The sequence below is a fragment of the Synchiropus splendidus genome, chromosome 1 (assembly GCF_027744825.2).
Source record: "Synchiropus splendidus isolate RoL2022-P1 chromosome 1, RoL_Sspl_1.0, whole genome shotgun sequence".
Classification (NCBI taxonomy): domain Eukaryota; kingdom Metazoa; phylum Chordata; class Actinopteri; order Syngnathiformes; family Callionymidae; genus Synchiropus; species Synchiropus splendidus.
In genome coordinates this window covers 13,958,187-13,978,272 of record NC_071334.1, presented here as the reverse complement: position 1 = coordinate 13,978,272, position 20,086 = coordinate 13,958,187, and the positions used below count along the sequence as shown (strand labels likewise).

General features: G+C 41.2%; 5 protein-coding genes across 5 annotated transcripts; 3 read left to right on the top strand and 2 right to left on the bottom strand.

Annotated features, from left to right (window-relative positions):
* Positions 1-566: 566 nt before the first annotated feature.
* Positions 567-7,058, bottom strand: hdgfl2 (HDGF like 2). Its single transcript, XM_053878064.1, has 16 exons — positions 6,828-7,058; positions 6,377-6,453; positions 5,570-5,711; positions 5,179-5,379; positions 4,583-4,702; positions 4,444-4,509; positions 4,170-4,356; positions 3,935-4,028; positions 3,495-3,786; positions 3,295-3,425; positions 3,129-3,196; positions 2,975-3,045; positions 2,799-2,900; positions 2,381-2,537; positions 2,100-2,217; positions 567-1,419 (listed from the first exon to the last, which is right to left on the bottom strand). The coding sequence occupies exons 1-16, from the start codon at positions 6,897-6,899 to the stop codon at positions 1,326-1,328; spliced, it is 1,992 nt and encodes a 663-aa protein (XP_053734039.1). The 5' UTR covers positions 6,900-7,058; the 3' UTR covers positions 567-1,325.
* A 468-nt stretch (positions 7,059-7,526) lies between these two features.
* fh (fumarate hydratase) lies at positions 7,527-9,320 on the top strand. Its single transcript, XM_053885909.1, has one exon. It carries the CDS (start codon positions 7,583-7,585, stop codon positions 9,080-9,082), a length of 1,500 nt encoding a protein of 499 aa, XP_053741884.1. The 5' UTR covers positions 7,527-7,582; the 3' UTR covers positions 9,083-9,320.
* Positions 9,321-9,492: 172 nt separating this feature from the next.
* Positions 9,493-11,807, bottom strand: fam32a (family with sequence similarity 32 member A). Its single transcript, XM_053846569.1, has 4 exons — positions 11,675-11,807; positions 10,991-11,135; positions 9,726-9,779; positions 9,493-9,659 (listed from the first exon to the last, which is right to left on the bottom strand). The coding sequence occupies exons 1-4, from the start codon at positions 11,746-11,748 to the stop codon at positions 9,591-9,593; spliced, it is 342 nt and encodes a 113-aa protein (XP_053702544.1). The 5' UTR covers positions 11,749-11,807; the 3' UTR covers positions 9,493-9,590.
* Positions 11,808-12,228: 421 nt separating this feature from the next.
* On the top strand, positions 12,229-13,276 carry mrpl54 (mitochondrial ribosomal protein L54). Its single transcript, XM_053851187.1, has 3 exons — positions 12,229-12,429; positions 12,529-12,685; positions 12,894-13,276. The coding sequence occupies exons 1-3, from the start codon at positions 12,303-12,305 to the stop codon at positions 13,024-13,026; spliced, it is 417 nt and encodes a 138-aa protein (XP_053707162.1). The 5' UTR covers positions 12,229-12,302; the 3' UTR covers positions 13,027-13,276.
* Positions 13,277-13,712: 436 nt separating this feature from the next.
* Positions 13,713-19,836, top strand: malt2 (MALT paracaspase 2). Its single transcript, XM_053848692.1, is given in 16 exon segments — positions 13,713-14,007; positions 14,096-14,262; positions 14,445-14,575; positions 14,709-15,119; positions 15,207-15,303; positions 15,559-15,609; positions 16,882-16,974; positions 17,056-17,259; positions 17,336-17,513; positions 17,591-17,665; positions 17,834-17,961; positions 18,211-18,360; positions 18,431-18,485; positions 18,724-18,826; positions 19,189-19,326; positions 19,412-19,836. Coding segments are annotated over 16 exon segments (2,361 nt in total). The 5' UTR covers positions 13,713-13,870; the 3' UTR covers positions 19,655-19,836.
* The last annotated feature ends 250 nt before the right edge of the window (positions 19,837-20,086 follow it).

Below are 20,086 nucleotides of genomic sequence, written 5' to 3'. Positions count from 1 at the left end.
ACATCTGTTTTAATACAGCCTGATAATGAGCTGTTGAATGTTGTAGTCAAATGAATGTAATGGTGTCTAGTTGAATGCATTAGAAAATATGAAAACCTTTTGATGAATCAGAAAAACTGGTCAACATATCTTTCGGGCGGTTTGGTTAGGGAATAGTGGCATTGTCTTCAACCCAACTGAAGTCCAACAAAACTCTTAACATCGTCTTTACTCTCAGAGGGTAATTTGTCTAGGTCCGGTTCTTTTACTAGTACATTCTAGCACTTCAAAATCATGTAAGTTAGATCAGCCAGAAAAGAAGAAATAAAAACAAAAGCAAAAGTAGAAAGAAGTAGACAGTGCAAGTTGTATCAAGTCATGCTAAGTAGCTGGCTCATGAGAAAGCTCGACCGACAATCAACAGGTGCGCAAGTGAAACGATATCGAGATAAATAAGGGTTGTTGTCGTTTCTTTTCACATTTCACCTCATAAAGTTGAAGATATACTGTACATATTACATGCATCTGACAACACACGTTTCAATCAAAACACCAAAAAGAAGATGGAAACGAAACCATGCTGAGATTTTTTTTTAATTCATGTCTCAACAAAGTGATAGAAATGCTTTTCCAATTTACAAAGAACTAAAAACACACCAGCTGAACGCACATACAACTTCAGAACATCAGAAAGACGGCTACATGTGATCACATCTCCAGGACAGCCCTTGACCTGGACAGTCAAGCTACCTATCACACATACTCAAGCAGACAACATGAGGGTGGAAGCAGAATTTTCAAAAGAATATAAAGAATGTGAACACTAAAATAGTCGAACCTCACTTGTCCATGTTGCTCAACGCATGGCTTTTCTGTTGTATTAAAAAAAAGGTATCAAAGAATAACAAACAGCACTTTCCCTCGTATGTGCTTACATATAAACCGGTAGACAGGCTTTGCCAGGTTTTCAGTTCATTTAAAAAAAAAAAAAAAAAAAGGCGAATTGTCATGAGTTAAAAAAAGGTCTCCAGTCTGTCAGAATTTACCAAGAGACTCGAAATTCAACTCTCACCACGTCAAAGTGCTAAAAATGTAACCAATACTTGTATATTACCATAGATCCAAGGCGTTACGCAACTATCATGACGTAATCTCTCTGTTCTTATAATGAAAACAGATGGGTGATGAATTCATTTTGTTAAGTTAGCATTAATATTTTAACTCATAGAACACATTAAATGTGATACACTGTTGTAATAACGATGTTGCAGGGTTGGTACAGGGATTATAAGTGAGGCCACCATCTTTAGCTCTTGGTCCACTGCAGTTGTTCTTCGTTTTTTTTTTTAACTTTCGACAGGTGATGTTTCCATATCTGCAGAAATGGACTTCTCTGTGTCTTCATATTCATTTGTCTGTTGAGGGCTCTCAGGACTGCGCCTAAAGAGGACAAAAAAAAATTATGAATGTTATCGGTGGACTCACACCTCGACAGAAAAACACATCAACATATGCAGTGCATTCATATGCAGCGTGCCAGTACACACATTGTATCATACTTGCACCATATTAACACATTTCTATGCATCTGTTCTTTTACTTATTCTTATTCATGAAGATGCCATCTAATGGAAATGCAGCATAAGACAATAAGACTTTTTGGCCAATGTGTTTTTTGTTCGCAATAGTTGATGGCCACCAAAAATAATTCAACTGTCAAAAACAACCACCATAGAGAAGAAATGACACATAACCTGAGATGAGCATGAACACTGCTCATTTAGTTCTTTTGCAGAGCAACTTGTAATGTGTTCGACTTCATCTACATGGGTGAAGTGGAATGAAGTAAAGCTGGGAACCACCTCTCACTAATGTACTGCATTTTAACTGCAACCCAGATCAATTGGAATTAAAGACGTATGCCTCCTTAAACCAGTAAATTCCACCGAGTATCATAGTGCATCAGAAAATACATGTATGATGGACGCCCCAGCGAAGCCAAAGTACCATGACCAGCAAAGCCTATGTACAATATTATTTGGTTTTCAACTAAGTTCACCCAAACACAGATTGGGAAAATCTCCAGACTCCAGAGCGAAGCGGATCACCCAGTGTCATACCTGACTGGACTGGACGAGACACGGTTGTTACTCTCTTCGATAGCTGGCGATTTAGGTTTGTCATTTTCCTCTTCCTCCTCTTTCTTCTCTTCTGAATCTCCATTGACTGGAGCAGAATCTAGAAACAGAAATACCTATTATTTCACACAGAGCTCTGTACGTGACAGTGGAAGCCATTAACTGCCTCTGATACTAACACAGTAAAGTGACAGTAAAGTCTTTCATTTTTTTCCACATTCTACATGGTATGTCACACACCTTTAGATACTACTACACAATACCTGTGATTTGTTCTTCCACCTTTGCATCTTCTGCTTCCTTGTCCTCAGATTTGGGTTTAGCTGCCACTTCAGTTTTAACAACAAATCGAACCTTTAACTTGTTGTAGACCTCGCTTGCTTTTTCCATTACTGCACTGCTTGCTTTATACCGACGGATCTACAGGGGAAAACAGTAGATTAATTTAAAACAAATAATATGGCCTTAGAGGGTTTGCACTACAGAAAGCAAACTTTAAATTGCATTAGTGACAAGCCAAAAATTATGTTTCTCTCACGGTGGTGTGAATGAAAGTGATTTCAAATCACACTAACACACAACATGTACAAGTTCTTGAATCTGACGTTCCACAAAATGTTAAAAGAAAGAGCATTGATTAAAAAAAAAAATTAAAGAACTTAATGAAAATTAAAGATCCACCTTTTTAAGTGTTGCGATAACCTCTGCATTTTTATGAAGGATCTGGCTGGTAACGGGAACAGCTGCAAGCTCGTCCAGAGCTTGAAGACACCGCTCGATGTCCTGAGGGGAAGACAGCCATTCAAAATGATGAAACAAAGAAGAGCTTTAATAAATTGCAGAGAGGTGACACTCACAGGGCTGTCCACCTTCAGTGCAAACTTAATATCTGTGTGTAGCTTCTGTAGCTTCTCCTCTGGTGATGGTTCTGCACAAACACAAAACAAGTTATTGTACAGAATTTCCTTCCTTCATGATTAAGAAGGGAACTCCAGCGGTGTTGTGAACAACCTTTTTTCTTTTCAACTTTCTTTGGGGGAGGTCTCTCCGGTTTCCGTTTGGGCTTTTCAGGCTTTGACCTGGACAAAAGGAAACTGAGTGAGCTTAGCTCATGAAATTTTAATTAAGTTTTCCTAATGAGGTTTGAACAACATGCTGCTTCAGAATGCCACCATACCTCGCTCTGGACCTCTCTTCTGACCGCTGGATTTTCTTCTCCTTCAGTGCTTTCTCCTTTCTTTCCTTTTTCTCCTCTTTTTTTACCCGAGCTTTCTTCTGATTGTCTGGCTTCTTTTTGGGTTTCTTTGCCTTTTTCACAGAAAATTTGTATTCTTAAAAACAGAACTCATAATTCTTTTGATTTGCAGAGTTTTGTACCTCGACTGGTGGTGGAGAATCTGAGTCAGAGGGTGCCGGGATCGGAGGTGGAGGGGGCTTCTTGGACTTTTTTAGTGGGTGGTCATCAACCCCTTCATCAGAGCTGCTGCTGTCACTATCACTGTCCTTCTTGCTTTCTTTTTCCTTTTTCTTCTTTTCCTCCTCCTCCTTTTCTCTCTCACGTATCCGCCGGAGCTCCTCAGCCTCCTCCTTTTTCCTACGCTCCTCTATTTCTCTTTTCCTTTCCTCGTCTCGTTTCTTCCATTCACTGATGCGGTCTGGCTCACTGTCACTACACACAGATGAATGAAGTAATATCAGTGCCACGTTAAATTGTTAAATCAGTGACTGAAATGTTGTTGTTGAGCTCTAATGAAGGTGCCAACGTATTTTGATACTTTGATCTTCAGCGAATCTTCATTTCGTGTGGAGCACATTACCTGTCACTGTCGGAGGAAGAAGATGAACGGGCTCTCTTTGCTGGGGCAGGTTTGGGTTTGCGTGCTCTGGGCTTTGGCGCAGTCTTCTCTGAGGCTGAAGTTTGAGAAAAACCATAGCTTTTCAAACTATATCTAGTTCTAATACTGTACTGGTAGATCTACTTGTCTGATTCAACATGTCGCTGATCATGTCTGAAGTAGTTTCTGTTATTAACGTAGAGAGTAAAGCTTAAACCTTTCTTGCGTGCTGGTGGAGCCTTTCGGGGAGGTGTATCAGAGTCTGAATCCGACTTTGAGGCTGACTGTGACTCTGAGCCGGAGAGAGCTGGCCGTGGCTTCAGATCCTCAGAGTCGCTGTCCACCACCTTCTTTTCAGACCCTGACCCTGAATCCGAGTCTGAATCTGATGAGCCTTTCTGTATCTTAATAGAGATAGAGATAGAGGGAGAAAGTCAAATGTGCTGTACCAAGTGCCGTAAGTTTAAAAATCCAATACAGTTAGTGGTTACCTGCTTCTTTCCTCTTCCTCCTGCTTTCCTCCCTCGCCCGACCGTTTTCTTCTCTGGAGTGAAATCCTGGAAAACAAAACCCAAAGATCTACCTGTTTTTTGTTTTAATAGCAACACATCCTAAATTATCTAAATGTACCTGGTCACTGTTTTTCTCAGATTCAGACCCAGAAGGAGTGGCATCTGATCCAGAAGGAGAGCCGCTCTCCTCATTGTTGTCGCTGGATGATCGTCTGACCTTTTTAGAAGGTGGCGGCCTCTGGATGAAAAAAAATAACAGAAACTGTAGATCTAGATAACAAAGCAAGTCGTCCTCAAGTCTCAAGGCCACTCATTGAGGTTGGCCAGGCAACATGCTGTGCCGCGACACTCAAAACAAAAATACAACAAGACGCCATTTCAAATGAGAAGTCTTCATCACAACTATAGTCTCATGGTTTATTCGGCACATAGGTGTTGTGCTGGTTGGGGGGAAAATATTCTTCTTTGAAGTGCAGATTTTCATTATCCGCTCTTCTTCTAGAAGTGCATTTGGAACATGTCAGTTTTGTAATAATAATAAAGCTGGTTAAGTGCACATGCATACAAAAAACGTATTAATGATGAGAGGCTATAGCAAAGAGTCAAACCCCAAACCATCACCGCGCGATTACTAATCTCTTCTGTCCGATAATGACATCATAGAATGTTAAGTCCTGCATCGGTCTAGCGAGTATAGCTACGTTGTCACTGTACCTTTGCAGCTGGTGGCTTTCGTTTCTTGGGCTCTGGTTCTTGATCTTCACTCCCAGAATCTGAGTTCACCTCACTACCAGACTCAGCTTTTCTCGGAACAGGGGCGTCCTCGTCTGAGTCGTCTTCCCCACGCTGCGGCTGATCCTCCTCATCACTTCCTTCACCAACATTGTTGCCCTCACTGTCAGATGAGCTCGCGGGCTGTGAAGAGAAACTACATCATTCGAACTGGAATCCAAATTGACTCAGACTAAACTTCAATCATAATTAAATGCAAATCAAAACAATAACCTACACGGATGGTCCAGTCATGACTCAATGTCTGCTTTATATAAGGTGGAGGTTTGCCTCCCGAGATAAAATTAGTCTTCATAATTGATGGACTACCTACCACCGGTGGGGCGCTGTATGAGGCGTGCGGATTGTTTTGTATCTCCCAAAGACCTTCGTTGAATCCCTTTCTCTTGTTGGGTTTTCCATAGCGATCTTTATATTTATCGTAGGCAAAAAGGTCCTTTGCAGCGAGGAATGCACTGTTGATAAAGGCAAAAATAACTTTCATTAAGGACAGAAGTTTTACTACTTAAAACAAGGCGGACTCTGCCACCTAGTGGTAATTTCATGTATAGCAGCATACGTCCAGACAACCATACACCGTACGTACAATTTTATTAGTTATTGCAATTGGCAAGATAAAATGTGACCCCTTCTGCGCGTTCTCACGTGGCAATGAACTGCCAGAGCATCTTCACAACCAACTAAAGTTAGAGATCTTTACTGCTGTCAAACCTCCGCATCAAAAAGTTAAGATAGCAAAAGTGGGTAAGGTTGTATGGAAAGATATGTTGGGGATAAAAAGATACAGGTTTCAAATGGAGAACCATACTGTCGCATTGTAGATGTCCACAATACTTTACTGACAATGAAGCATTAACAGTCAGAAGAATTAATAGCTGACTGAGTGATGAATTCATCGAATATGATACACAATATGACAAGTTATCCTGAGTTATATAGGTGTATCGAACCATGAACGCAAATAGTATAACGAACAATTCTCAAATTACACATTTTACAAAACAGTATTGACATATTTCGACGTAACTCTGGAATTTACTTGCTAATCTAAACAAATGTAAAGCAAATAAAAATAAATTCCATGAACATGTCATCAATGTCATTCCATGTTGATACTTACGTTTCATGCGTGCCAAAGAAGAATATTGGTATTTTATTGGGAGGCGGTTTCACCGCTCCATCAGCAACATCTTCAATCTGACAATGAAAACACAAAATACGAGTGATTTCATGACGCACGACGCAGACTTTAAAAGTAAATTTTAGATATTGCTGTGGTGTGAAAAGGACATTTCCGTAGCTAGTTATTGTGGTTTGACTTTAATTTAAGAATGTGCTCACAATCTCAGACGCGTTCAATTTTGACTGCGTTGCAGTTGGCGCTACTCAGGCCGATTCCACACAGTTGGAGAGACTGTGGCTCACCGGCTACTAACTGTAAATTAACTACTGGACATCAGCATAAAAACAGTGTGTGTGTCCAGAATATCCATGCAAAGGCCCCTCGGTCTTATCCCCGTGCAGAGCGGTGCATCCCCTCCGCCTCCCGGGCTGTTGCTGGACTAGCTTACCCGAGCTGGCCAGTGAGGGTACCCCTTCATTTTGGCGAAGACAAGGTCTCCCGGGTGGAAGTTGTGCGGCATTGTTTCGGTTATTCTTCTGCAGCTCAAGGTCGGAAAATGTCCGGCTGCGTAGCGCTTGAGAGTCTCCCGGGTTGATGTTTTAGGTTGACATGGAACCTGGAATCGAATGCTTTTGCTAGCAAGCTAACGGTAGCCTAGCGTCAATGAAAGAAGCGTGAACTCAATCTACTTCCTGTATTGACACTTCTCAGACTCTCCAAAATAAAACCACCAAGTCAAAAAAAAAAACGTTTTATTTGAAACACGTTCTATATGTTGTATATTTACCGTACATAATGAGAAGGCGCAGGGGAAACAGCGAGGTTGCTGTAAAGATAATGAAAAATACGAGATCAAGTATTGACAGTGAACCAAAATTATTTTTGGACGTGAGCGTTTTGTAATATGTTATTGAGATGAATGAGCCGCAAACCAGTTTGTGAAGTCACATGATGTAATTTTATTATAACAGACATCACTTGTCAACGTGAACCGGATATGGAAATATCAGGTTATGAAACATCTTACAATTCAGAAGGCGATATATATTTTTTGCCTTACTCTGATTGGACTATTAGGCCGGAAGTCCCGCCCAGTACCCACTGTTATTGGTTGGCTGTGACTGGGTTTTATGGCACCCAATGACGCTTTCAAAGCAGCACTCTGCGCCGACCTCCCCCCGGATTCACCTCTAATGTGCAACCATGTTTCGGTCTTTGAGAGGCGTCCAGCAGCTAAACTGCAACCGCGTGACTTTGCAAAAGCTCAGCGTTCACTCCAAACTGCCTTTTAGCTCTTCCAGAATGGCCAGCTCGGAGTACCGACTCGAACGGGACACGTTCGGCGAGCTCAAGGTCCCAGCGGACAAATACTACGGCGCTCAGACGGTGAGATCTACCATGAACTTCAAAATCGGGGGACCGACTGAGAGAATGCCGCTCCAAGTGATCAAGGCCTTCGGTATCCTGAAGAAAGCGGCTGCAGAGGTCAACAAGGAGTTCGGCCTCGATCCCAAGATAGCCAGCGCGATCTGCCAGGCTGCCGACGAGGTGTCAGCGGGCAAACTGGACGATCATTTCCCTCTGGTGGTGTGGCAAACGGGATCCGGAACTCAGACCAACATGAACGTGAATGAGGTGATCAGCAACAGAGCTATTGAGATCCTGGGGGGCAAACTTGGCTCCAAAGATCCCGTCCACCCCAACGACCATGTCAACAAGAGTCAAAGCTCCAATGACACCTTCCCCACTGCCATGCACATCGCAGCGGCCACCGAGGTGCACCAGGTCCTGCTGCCTGGTCTCCAGACCCTGCATGACGCCCTGGCTGCCAAAGCTGAGGAGTTTAAAGACATCATCAAGATCGGACGAACGCATACTCAGGATGCTGTCCCGCTGTCACTCGGGCAGGAGTTTGGTGGCTACGTCCAGCAAGTCAAGTACAGCATTGAGCGAGTGAAGTCGGCTATGCCCCGCGTGTACGAGCTGGCGGCAGGAGGCACAGCAGTCGGAACGGGACTGAACACTCGAATTGGCTTTGCTGAGAAAGTTGCATCCACAGTGGCTTCTCTCACGGGTTTGCCATTCGTCACCGCCCCTAATAAGTTTGAAGCCCTGGCAGCCCATGATGCTCTGGTGGAGCTGAGCGGAGCTTTGAACACTGTGGCTGTCAGTATGATGAAAATCGCCAATGACATCCGCTTTTTGGGCTCCGGTCCTCGCTCGGGTCTGGGAGAGCTCATCTTGCCAGAGAATGAACCAGGAAGCAGCATCATGCCCGGAAAGGTGAACCCCACCCAGTGTGAAGCCATGACCATGGTGGCAGCTCAGGTGATGGGCAACCACGTGGCAGTGACCATCGGTGGAAGCAATGGACACTTTGAACTCAACGTCTTCAAGCCCATGATGGTGAAGAACGTGTTGAACTCCGCCAGGTTGCTCGGTGACGCATCGGTCTCCTTTACCAACAACTGTGTGGTGGGCATCCAGGCCAACACGGAGAGAATCAACAAGCTTATGAATGAGTCCCTGATGTTGGTGACTGCTCTCAACCCACATATTGGCTACGACAAAGCTGCAACAATCGCCAAGACCGCTCACAAAAAAGGTTCCACACTGAAGGCCATGGCTGTGGAGCTGGGATACCTCACAGAGGAGCAGTTTGATCAGTGGGTGAAGCCCAGTGAGATGCTGGGTCCAAAGTAAATCATCAATGGCACAGAACACAGTGAACGACGAGGTTTTCTAACATAAGTGAACTGTCAAAACAACTTTCAGAAAGTGGTTAATGGTGTTGTTTTTTTCCCTTTTATTAAAAAGAGAGATTCATGAATTTGGAAGCAGTGAAAAAAATTCAATTATGTACTTCGTTATACTGAAACCACATGGTGTTGTGCCCTAAATGACCACCCTGATCATGTCACACTCAGAGACCCATTTTGTGCAATTGAATAAAATATATATTGAATTCTTAACTGTGTTTTTTGCCATATTTTCATCCCCTTCTTTTAAATTGAATACACTGTGCCTCTGCTACTGTTGCAGGTACATCATGGACACTCTCATATCACCATCCTGGCAACCAAGAATAATACACAAGTTGTTTCAAAGTCATACTTAGAAACCACATCGCACAAGTTTATTCATGAATACATAAAATAAGGAGTAACATGCACATTGGGGAAACATGAAAAAGGAAATTCTTCCCCCCTCTTCACTTAGTCCAGCTGACTTTAGGAATATCATAATGTTCAGTCAAGTTGTCCAGGTGTCGATTGAAATCCTGAAAAAAGTAAATGCAATAATTATAAAAAAGATTACAAAAAGTACAATGGTGAGAAATTCTTACCTCAACTCTGTGTTTATGTGTCTTTGATGCTTTGTTCAGAATTCTCTCCATTTGCTATAGAAAAAGAGATTCTGGTTCAGAATTGCCAACAATGAAATACTCTTTTGTTTAATAAACAGACAATAACAAAAGCATAAAAGTTGTTAATATCGAAATAATCAAGTCAATATATATTATGATGAGCTAGTCTAGTACCTGCAACACCACCTTTTAACTTTGTACTTTGGAGAGATAAAACAGAGTACAGAGAAGTTAATCATCTGCAAAGCTACACACTATGCAAAACCAGAAAAACTGATCATATCTAAATATATAATAAATTCTGATTTAGGTTGATTTCCAATGAAAACATAATCCTGTTTTCTTTCCCTGAAAAGTTGATTTTCAATTTAATTTCGGGATGAAACTATAAAAGACTAACTCCCACTAAGCACAATGACCGTACAGGTTGGTAGCTCCGCGTTTACTGCTGAAGAAATGCATAAGACTATTCTGCGCATCGAGCAGAGGTGCATGGTGCTCTGGTGCACACACACAAATCTGACCGACAGGTACCGACAGAGGCAGCTCATGATCAATGGAAGATCATGAACATGTTTAAAGAACATGTCAAGCCTTCTTTCACACTTAATGTTGTTTTCATATCAACTGAGTAAGGTTTGCTCTGCTAATAGAGCAGCAAAAGTTTCCTGTTGTTTGAACAATAACAGGCCGAGTTAGTTCTGTTATTTGATATTTGATGTCACCAGACTGACGTAAAAACCGGTAAATTCGCACACCATGCTATAGGTGCGGCTTGTTGGTGGATCACTTGACCACAGTCATAAACTGCGAGTCTCGCACTGATTTGTCTTGCTCTTTTTAGCAACAAAATAATTCGCTTATATTGCTCTTACCAGAAAACAAGACAATGTCATTTAGTTTTCTCACTGTGGGTTCTCCGGCAAGAGGAAGGAGGGAGCAACTACAGCAGCATATTTTCCCAATCAAAAGGTCCAATTTCAATAAAAAAAAGTCATTTAATTTCCCAGCCCTAAAATATTTTGATTGCACCAGTCACAGAGCTTCATGTAAACAGATTTTAGAATGTGAAGGCATCGTTAAGATGCATAAAGTTAAAAAATAAACATTGTCTAATCATATGAAATGAAAACAACAAACATATTATTATAGAATACATAGAATACATTTATGGGTCATGTTACCACATTAAATATCCTTATTGTTGAGCTATTGATAATCCAAATGAAATGAAAACAACTTACTCTCTTTTCCTGCATCTTGTCAAAGGCAATTTGAGCTGGAGTCCTTTTGTCTGTGTGCGTTTTCTTGGCCTTCACCTCCTCATCATTTTGATTGGTGGCCACTTGTTCCATCCGGTGCTTGCTTTCCTTGTCCTTCTTCTTCTTTCTGCATGAGAGGAAAAGAATCACATGAAGACACCTCCAACAATTCAAGGTGAGTTATAATGAACATTAATACCATGTTAAACACTTTCAAAATGGACACACACGGCCCCATCTTCCAAGCCATTACCACACATGCTATACAACAAACGATTCCTTGATCAGCGCACCTCCGTTGTAAACCAACCGATAAATACAGTGTTCTGAAATGGGAGAAATTAACGTACCACTAGGCTTTATATTAATGTTTTCTTCCCCTCTGCCTCCGTTTTGGTAAAACATCAGGTAGAAACTAACAATTAGATTTTAGCCGACACAAACAATCGGACAGTTGAGTGTGGATTTAACCGCGATAACCGCGTAAATACAGAATAATTCAACAGGAATATCCAAAAACAATTTCGTATGTTGTTGTTTGTTAGCATTGCGGCTAACGAGTTAGCAGCAGAAAGACTATATACCCGTCACACCAACTATGAATGGACAATATCTGATTTGTCAAGACATAGCGGAGCAGATAAACACAATAGGAGTTAAACTCACTTTTTCCCAGACGACAAAGCCCCGACGCCTTTAATTTTTAAGGCGCTTTTCTGAACACCGTCGTACGCCGACATTTCCGAGAGAATCGAGGTTCTTCTTGTTCTTCAACACGGTGGAAGGTGTCAAAATGAACATATCGACTCACTGCTGCCACCAGCGATCACATGAGGGACGACAGGAGATAGGGGTGTGGTGTGGTGGTGGTAAAGGACAACTTTGCGCAATGAAGAAAACATATTTTGGCACTTGCTTAATTAAATGAACATAGCAGCACTTTAAAGGTTGAAACCAATATGTGAATAAAGTTTTTTTTAAACGTCAACGTCTTCTTCTTCTGTAGTAGAATGTGGGGGCTCTTGATTTTCTCCACTTCCATTTCGCCAGAGTAATTCAGTCATTTAAGAAGATGACATTTTGTGTTATGTATTGTGTGTTTTGTATTCTGCCAAGAACTGTTGAAGTGGCAGCAACTCCACGCCAATTACAGGTATATGTTACGAATGTGATAAGCCCTTCCGTCCAGCAGGGGCAGTGACAACATTGTACTCACGTTGTTTCTTAAGTCGAAGAAGAGGTGAATGTCAATGCGTTGCATGACCAGTCCTCCATCTTTTGGAAGTACACTGAAATGTCTTTAAATTGTTTATTTCGGGCGGCAGCTTTGACAAGACGTGTCACAACTGAAAGTGCGACTTTGCTTTACTACAGAAATCTACCGAACAGAACACAGGCGTGCGGATATGCGAAGAAAGTTGGTGAGAAGACATAATCGTTTCTTATCATTATTAATGTTTACTGCCTGTATGTTTTTATTTAATTATTGATGCATTGACGTTGTTTCTAAATCTATCCAGCGGCCAAAGGCAAAGGTAAAGGCATGGTGAAGGAGGAACTGAAGGGTCCCGAGGTGTGTAAAGACCCAGTTAGGTTAACTGCTTATGCAGTAGGGGTCAATATATTCAAACAAGGAGAGGATCCAAAACTGCGGGCTGTCGAGGAATACCCGGAGTGGTAAGTTTTATGTTTTTAAATTCACTTTTGCCGAGTAGTCTGCCTTGGTCTTGATCATTTGAAATTTCCTACACAAATCACTTGACATGTCAGGTCAATGACTAAGTACGTTATATTCGTCCCTTTACTGTATATGTGTTGTTTTCATGATGGTTCTCCCATCAGTTCTTTAGAACTTGCCACATGACTATCTTAAATTTTCTCACAGGTTGTTCCAGATAAATCTCGGGGAGGCCAAGAGACTCAATGAATTGGAGCCGGAAAGCTGGGAATACTGGAAGCGTTTGAGAAAAGAAAACATTTGGCGTTCCAATAGACTTGGCAAGGGGAAGAAGTTCTAACCCTTCATACGGTGGACTTACTAAACTGACTTCCCATTCAAACCAGGATATGAAAGCATGTGGTAAAATGAAGATCTATTTACATATTGAATAGATATGATGGAAGGTGTGTGTCCAGAACCTTTAGAAATTCCAGAGTTTTGTTCTAAAGCTGTCGGTCATATTATACTTGTGTACACATCAAAAATATGTTTGTTGTTGACTGTTCTGCTTTTGTCCTGATATGGGGAAATAAAAGTGTCTCTTTTGCTATTCTCTTAGACTGTCATGTCTTCCATCAATGTTGTATTTCTAGTGTTGGCAAATGCATTCACTTTCATCATAATCCATCGGCTTTTCTTAACTTCAGATGGTTTAATTGAGTTCATGGGGTTCCTTATAAGGTTTGACAATACGCTGCATTTATCAAAAATACTATTAACATTAATGCTTATATATTATTATTTCACATCTGTTAAAGGTATGGTGGGTATGAAAACAAAAATGAATCGAAGAGGGAAAAAAATTATATATTTTACTGTGGATCTGTGCGGCAGTCCGATTTCTTTTAGTACCCATGGGCTTACAATAAAACAGTTTCCCAGAAATTCATGCAAATGACAGAACAAGAGAAATGAGGAACTGAAAAAGCCGCATGAAAAGCGTCAGTTTCTAAATGTTGACAGTCCATCTTTATGGTTGTTGTTATTTCCTCAATGTGTGGACTGAAGCCTCCATTAGTTAGTTAGCTTTAGACTTCCGGCAAACAAATCTCTTTTGTGCTCCTGGACACGCGTCAGCAGAACACTGCGCTGCCTATGATTTGAGTCTGTTTTTGACGCTCAAGACTGGATACACAACAACGATGGACGTGTGGAACATGAATATTTTGTGCTTGAAAGAGAACGTTCTGGACAGACTTTCTCTGCTGTTGGACAATTCCACCTGCGGATGGAGACAACTGGCCTGTGCTGCTTCACAGGATCCTAAACTCAGTTGTAGGTGAGACCCGAACGCACCAGCCGATATATATATAGCTTCTTGTATGCTATCTTGGTATGCTGTTTTTAATAAATGTTTTTCTGGACAGTGAGAGTGAGCTGACCAACTGCTCTCTTCGGGTGTTGAGTCCATCTGGCAGCCCTGGTCGAGCCCTCCTGACTCTGCTGGCTGATCGGGCCTGTGGTCTGATGTCCCTGCTGACCTGTCTGAGGAAGATAAACCACCAGGAGGCAGTGACCCTCATCACCACTTCATGTATGCTTTTGTATGAGTTAAGATCAGGAAGGTGTTAAATGTTTCCCATCGAAAGAGAAGAATCCGTCATCAGGATGTTTCAATACCCCAAAGATGACAGATCTACATTTAAAAAAAAGTGAGACTAACAGGAGACACCCTGGACCAGTGACTCATTTGGATTGTGCTGTTGTGTGTTTCAGTGATGGAGACGATATTGATCACAGTGGAGCCTCAGTCCCAGCAGGTAGCCACGGGAGCTAAAGTGGTTTTGTCCTGCAGAGCTTCTGGACCTCCTGGACTCAGTTATCAGTGGTTCAAAAGCAGAGAACAGGTCTGTCTTTTCTTTATTTTAATCCGATGACATGAGTGAAAGGGACAACAGAAAGTCATCCATTGTTGTATGACGTGTTGTATTAATTTTGTTTAATATTGCCAACATATTTTGTAACAAAATGTTCTCTTAGATTTCGATTGGGACCACACCTGATCTGGTTCTGGGTCCTGTCACTCAGTCAGATGCGGGTCACTACATTTGCCGTGTCAATCATGGAGATAACTGTGCGTTCTCACAGTGGGCTCATGTTCGCTTGCTTCAATCTGCTGACCCAGATACAGGCATGTTGTGAACTCAATTAACCCTATGGGCCCTGCTCTCTCTCTCTTCATCTTTTTTTTCTCTTATTCCAGCCTGCAGCAGTAGTCTGTTTCCAGGGTCAGTAAGTGGTCTGTGTTTCCTTCACCAGCCTTGCTCTACTTCAGTGTCGGAGGGGGATTCTCTGACACTTGAATGCAGAGCAATAGCAAACCCCCCGCCCCAATATGAGTGGTATCATGACACTGTTGCCCTGCCACAAAGCAAGACATTTTCTCTCACAGTAAGTCATACACCTCTTTGTATACTCAGTAATAATCCCCAGCACATTCGGAAATAAGTTCACCCCAGATTCACCCCATCACCTCAGATTCCGTGTGTGACCACTGCTCACAGAGGACAGTACACGTGTAAAGTCTTCAACTTGTACCACGAGGCGTGGAGTGACCCTGCAACCGTTTCTGTCGGTGAGTGAGGACTGCAATGCCCATTGATTTTATTGAATGCTTATTCATTTTACCACTGGATAATATAAAGTTAGATAAATTCTAAATGCATTCTCAAGGATATTATATTTATTTAGCTTCCGACAATTTACCGCTAAGTTCTTGTGACATACTTTACTGCAGTAAATGAATTGGATCATGGTGATGTGATTTAAATAAGCTAATCTAATGTGTGGTGGTGATAACATCCTGGTGTGCTTTTTTTTTTAATACAAGGGCCCAGCTCAGTCACTGATGCCTCCTGGGTAGAAATTGATCGTGGTTCAGGTATGACTTTAATTTAATTATTCCAGTATCGGAGAGAAAAACCAAAGTGCAGTTTTGTTGCATCAACACGTACCATGGTTGCAAAAACATATTTAAATCTATTATTGAATATGTATTTGAGAGTTTGCACAATTATTTAAGGAGCAGGAAAAAATCATTGCTGGACTCAAATCTTTATCAACTTGAGCAACATTTCTGGATGTCTGTTAGTGACATCATCATCCATTCAATCCCATTCTGCCATGTTTCCTGGTATGCAAGGGTCCACAAGGTCCGATCCATGCTTGATGCCCACTACCTATTAAGATGTAGTCCACACCAAAAAAATATGAAATAGATATTTCGGCCACAAGGCTGTATATCGAGGTTGGACCTGGAGAAAGTGCCACCTCCGGCTCTAATTTTGTGGTCTTGATGTGGCCAGCATGAAACATTGCAAGCGATCATGTTCAAAAGTTTCTGTCTCTTTTACTCCTCACCTGTTGACATGACTTTTTATACTTTTTCCCCATATTCCCGCTCCTCCTTGGTTACCCTCACCAATGGTAATGTTGCTGTGTGGAATACTTTTTTAGCAGTCCTTTTTTCACTTCCCCTTTTACATTATTTACTTATGTTGTTTATTATGATGAGACATAACATAGTTAACATTTGATCTTTTTTCTATTTTCTTTTGCTGTGAGTTTTTTTCCCCATGTTTTCTTTGACTTGCTGGCCTCTAAAAACACACAATTGTTACAGTGAATAATGTGGAAACCTAATGGTCTAGGTTCACCCTAACCCAGTTCTTTCTGAAGGCGCCCAACAGACTATTCAAATGTAAGGACCGATTCCATAAGGAATGAACAGGAGCAGGAACTACACTGGAACAAGTCCTTGATTTTGCACTTATGTTTACCAATAATTTCTTTTAGGGTACAGTGACAGTTCTACGGGTTTATGGTAAATATGGAGTTGCCTGGCTGTTTGCTTTCTGTCCAACCACTATTTTCTTTTTACATGAGTTTTTATCTTTTTCACAATGAAAATAAGAACGAATGAAGGTTTTGTTTAGTCATTTACCTTTTATTATGCCTAGTTTTTTTTTATTTGAAGTGCAAATACATGAATGCATCTTGACAAGATTTCAAGATGCAAAAGTTGCTCACTCTTCATTCCGCCACATGAAAGAAAAAGCTTTTTGCTCTTGCTGAGGTGATTCCACATAAAAAAAAATCATGTTAGCACTTAGAAATGAAACAAATCATTGATATTTATTGTATGCTGATGAAGGTGCAGTAGAATGTAAGCGGTCAACGGGTGCGCAGGGAGGAGAGCCTCTTAGACAAGTGGACAGCCTGTCATTGGAAACCAAGACTTTCTATGGTGCAGTATGAAAAAAAATCTTACAAAATAATCTTGGTATAAATCAATTAAAAGTCTGTGGCAATTACATATATTTTTCAGCTACAGATAAAGTGGCACTGCTCATGGGCAACATGAGCTATGTCCACCATCCTCAGTTGTGCGCCCCAATAGCCGATGTCCATGAGTTGGCCAACCTCCTGAGACAGATGGATTTCAAGGTTGTCTCTTTGCTGGACCTCCACTTGAACGAGATGCATGCTGCTGTGACCGAGTTCCTACTTCTGCTGGACCAGGGAGTTTATGGTTTGTTTGCTCCCATTTAGAATGTAATAGTTAACAGAGCATTGATCTTTGTGGTCTCTCCGTCCTTCCCTCACAGGCTTGCTATATTTTGCTGGCCATGGCTATGAAAACTTTGGAAACAGTTTCATGGTCCCGATTGATGCTCCGACACGTTACACGTCCGAACACTGCATGTGTGTCCAGAACATTCTGACTCGAATGCAGGAGAAAAAGACGGGGCTGAACGTTTTCCTGCTCGACATGTGTCGCAAGAGGTTCGTACATTTTTACTTGAAGACTGAATGTATACTTTAAAAGTCTTGTTTTTAATCTGCTTTGCATTTTTTTAAAGAAATCCCAATGACAGCCTTTTAGTCCAGCCTGGACTCCTGAAGGTTACATCAAATATAGTTTTTGGCTATGCAACGTAAGTAACCACACCAATTGTGATCACTATTTTGATGATAACATGACAGAATTTGACCTGAGTCTTTCTGTGGTGTGGTCGTATTTGGCTTATCTGTCCTTGTGGGTTCTATGTATGTTTGAATCCCTTTGAAGCTATATCATGATGTCATATTTTTGATTGTCATAGATGTGCAGATGCAGAAGCTTACGAAGTGAAGAGGGACGACGTGTCAAACGGTATATTTATTAGCTTCCTCAAACACCGTGTTTGTGAGGATGAGAAAGTCACGTTCATGCTGGATAAAGTTGCAGAGGGTAGGTTAAGCTTGTTTCTGTATTATCCAAACAAGGGACGTTACACATTACACGTTCTCAGTCCTTCATCCTTTTTATCATTTGAAACTTTTAATTATATACAACCAATATTTTATGTATTTAACACAACGATAAAATGGGCACCTTCATTTATTAGTTTTCTTCTTTGCAATCTGGTAAGTATATTTAAGATCAAGTTCTCTGTAGAATGAATATGCAACGTAAATATGCTTTCCCTCCTTCCCTCAGACATGGGTCATTGCTGCCTGACTCGAGGACGGCAGGCATTGGAGCTTCGCAGTAATCTGTCTGAGCGACGGTCACTGACCGACCAAATTAACACCCAGGATTGCTGCGCTGCATATTCAGCCCGCAACGTGCAGTGGGCTGTGGCTCATGGTAAGCATGACTTGTAGAACTTTGTCGTGCCATAGTTCAATTAACACATCATGTTATCCATTTCCCTTAGTCCTGCCTGATAGCCGCTTTGTTGAGTTTGACTGCGGTGTGAAGGTTCAGCTTGGGTGTGTATCCTTTTATATTCAAGACCTTAAAATGAGGTCATCTATATGTTGAGATAGTTTTGGAATTGTACATGTGCAAAGTATTAAAACATGGCTGTGATGAGGTTGCTATTCCTCTTCTTGTCCCTTAACAATTTCTAATAAATGAAGTCAGACAAATATATTTTCACGGTTGGATGTCTTCTTGAAAGCGAATATGTCATTGAAACAGCTGTGATAATATCCTGTCATCCTAAAGATTTGCTGCTGAGTTCTCAAACGTCATGGTCATCTACACTCGAATACTGGATCAACCGGGAGAAATTGTTTCCTGTTCTGCTCAGCTGACTGATTTCCCAGAGGTACAAACTGCTTCTGGTACTTAACTGGTATTTTAGAAAATCATTGGTCAAAATGACTTCCATGTAAATTTCATGTGGAAAAAAACTTGATGATTAAATACCAAACAGTACTATATTTAGCAGGGACTTCAACATCTTTTCACTGACCTGCTTTTGACTGACAGGATTTTATTTTAAACTGGCTTCAACCGGGTTTCCTTTTATTTCTATACATAGTAGAAGTAATATTTTGCTTTTGTGTCGCCAACCAAAATAATTGGTTATTGCTGTGCTGTTGTTGAGAATAAAATGTAAGTCAGCATTTTGCATTTGTCTTCTCTTCTTCAGCCCTTCTTTTGTATTTTTTGTATGTCGAACTGCAGGATGTTGGTGTAAACTTGAAAAAAACCAACCAGGACACTTTGATTGAAGCAGGAAGTTTGTGCTTGATCAAGGAAAACTTTCCTTCACATGACACTCTGGTGCTCTACACACGTGTTCAACAGCTGCAGAGACTGGAGGTCAGACTTTTGTAGTGATCAGGACTGTCGCATTGATCTACTTTGCTTTTCTCTTTGGATTACTGTTGTTCTCTTTCCTGTCCAGGGAGAGCTCATCTTTACAGTGTGTCTTCATTACACTTACTCCAACATTGATGAAGAGGTGCAGGAAAGAAAGACAGTGTCCGTTGGGAAGCCACTGGTTTCCAAGCTGAACCTCCATGAAGCTCGGCCTGCCTGCACGCCTTCTGGACCTTCAGACTTCGCGCAAGACTCCTCTTCTGCTCTTGAGACTCTGTCCGGGGATCGACTGGCTGAAGCCATGAAAATGTCTCCACTCGATGGTTGAGGATTGTCAGACGGAAAAACTGCATTACCATTTTTAGATTGTTTATCAAGTATGTTATGAAAACAAACTCTGGTGTTTGATCATTAATCCAAACTCCATAAGATGTTTTTTTTTTTTTTCAATTGTGGTAATCATAATGCATAATGCTTTCCCTTCATTACAGTGCAGCACATAACATTTGACTTGACTAACAAATCTTGCCATTTTTGGTTGCAAAATAAACCTGTTTAATCTGAATTCAAGTGCTTCATCAGTTGAAAGTAACAGAATATACTGTGGCAGCGCATTTGTTTAATTTCTAGGCAAACGGAAGACAACAGGGAGACAACCGGAAGTTCATTTTTTAAATCGATATTGCATAACTGTACAAGTTTCCGTTACCTAGTAGTTTTAATCCCAACATTCATCTTTGATGTGTTTTTCATTAATGAC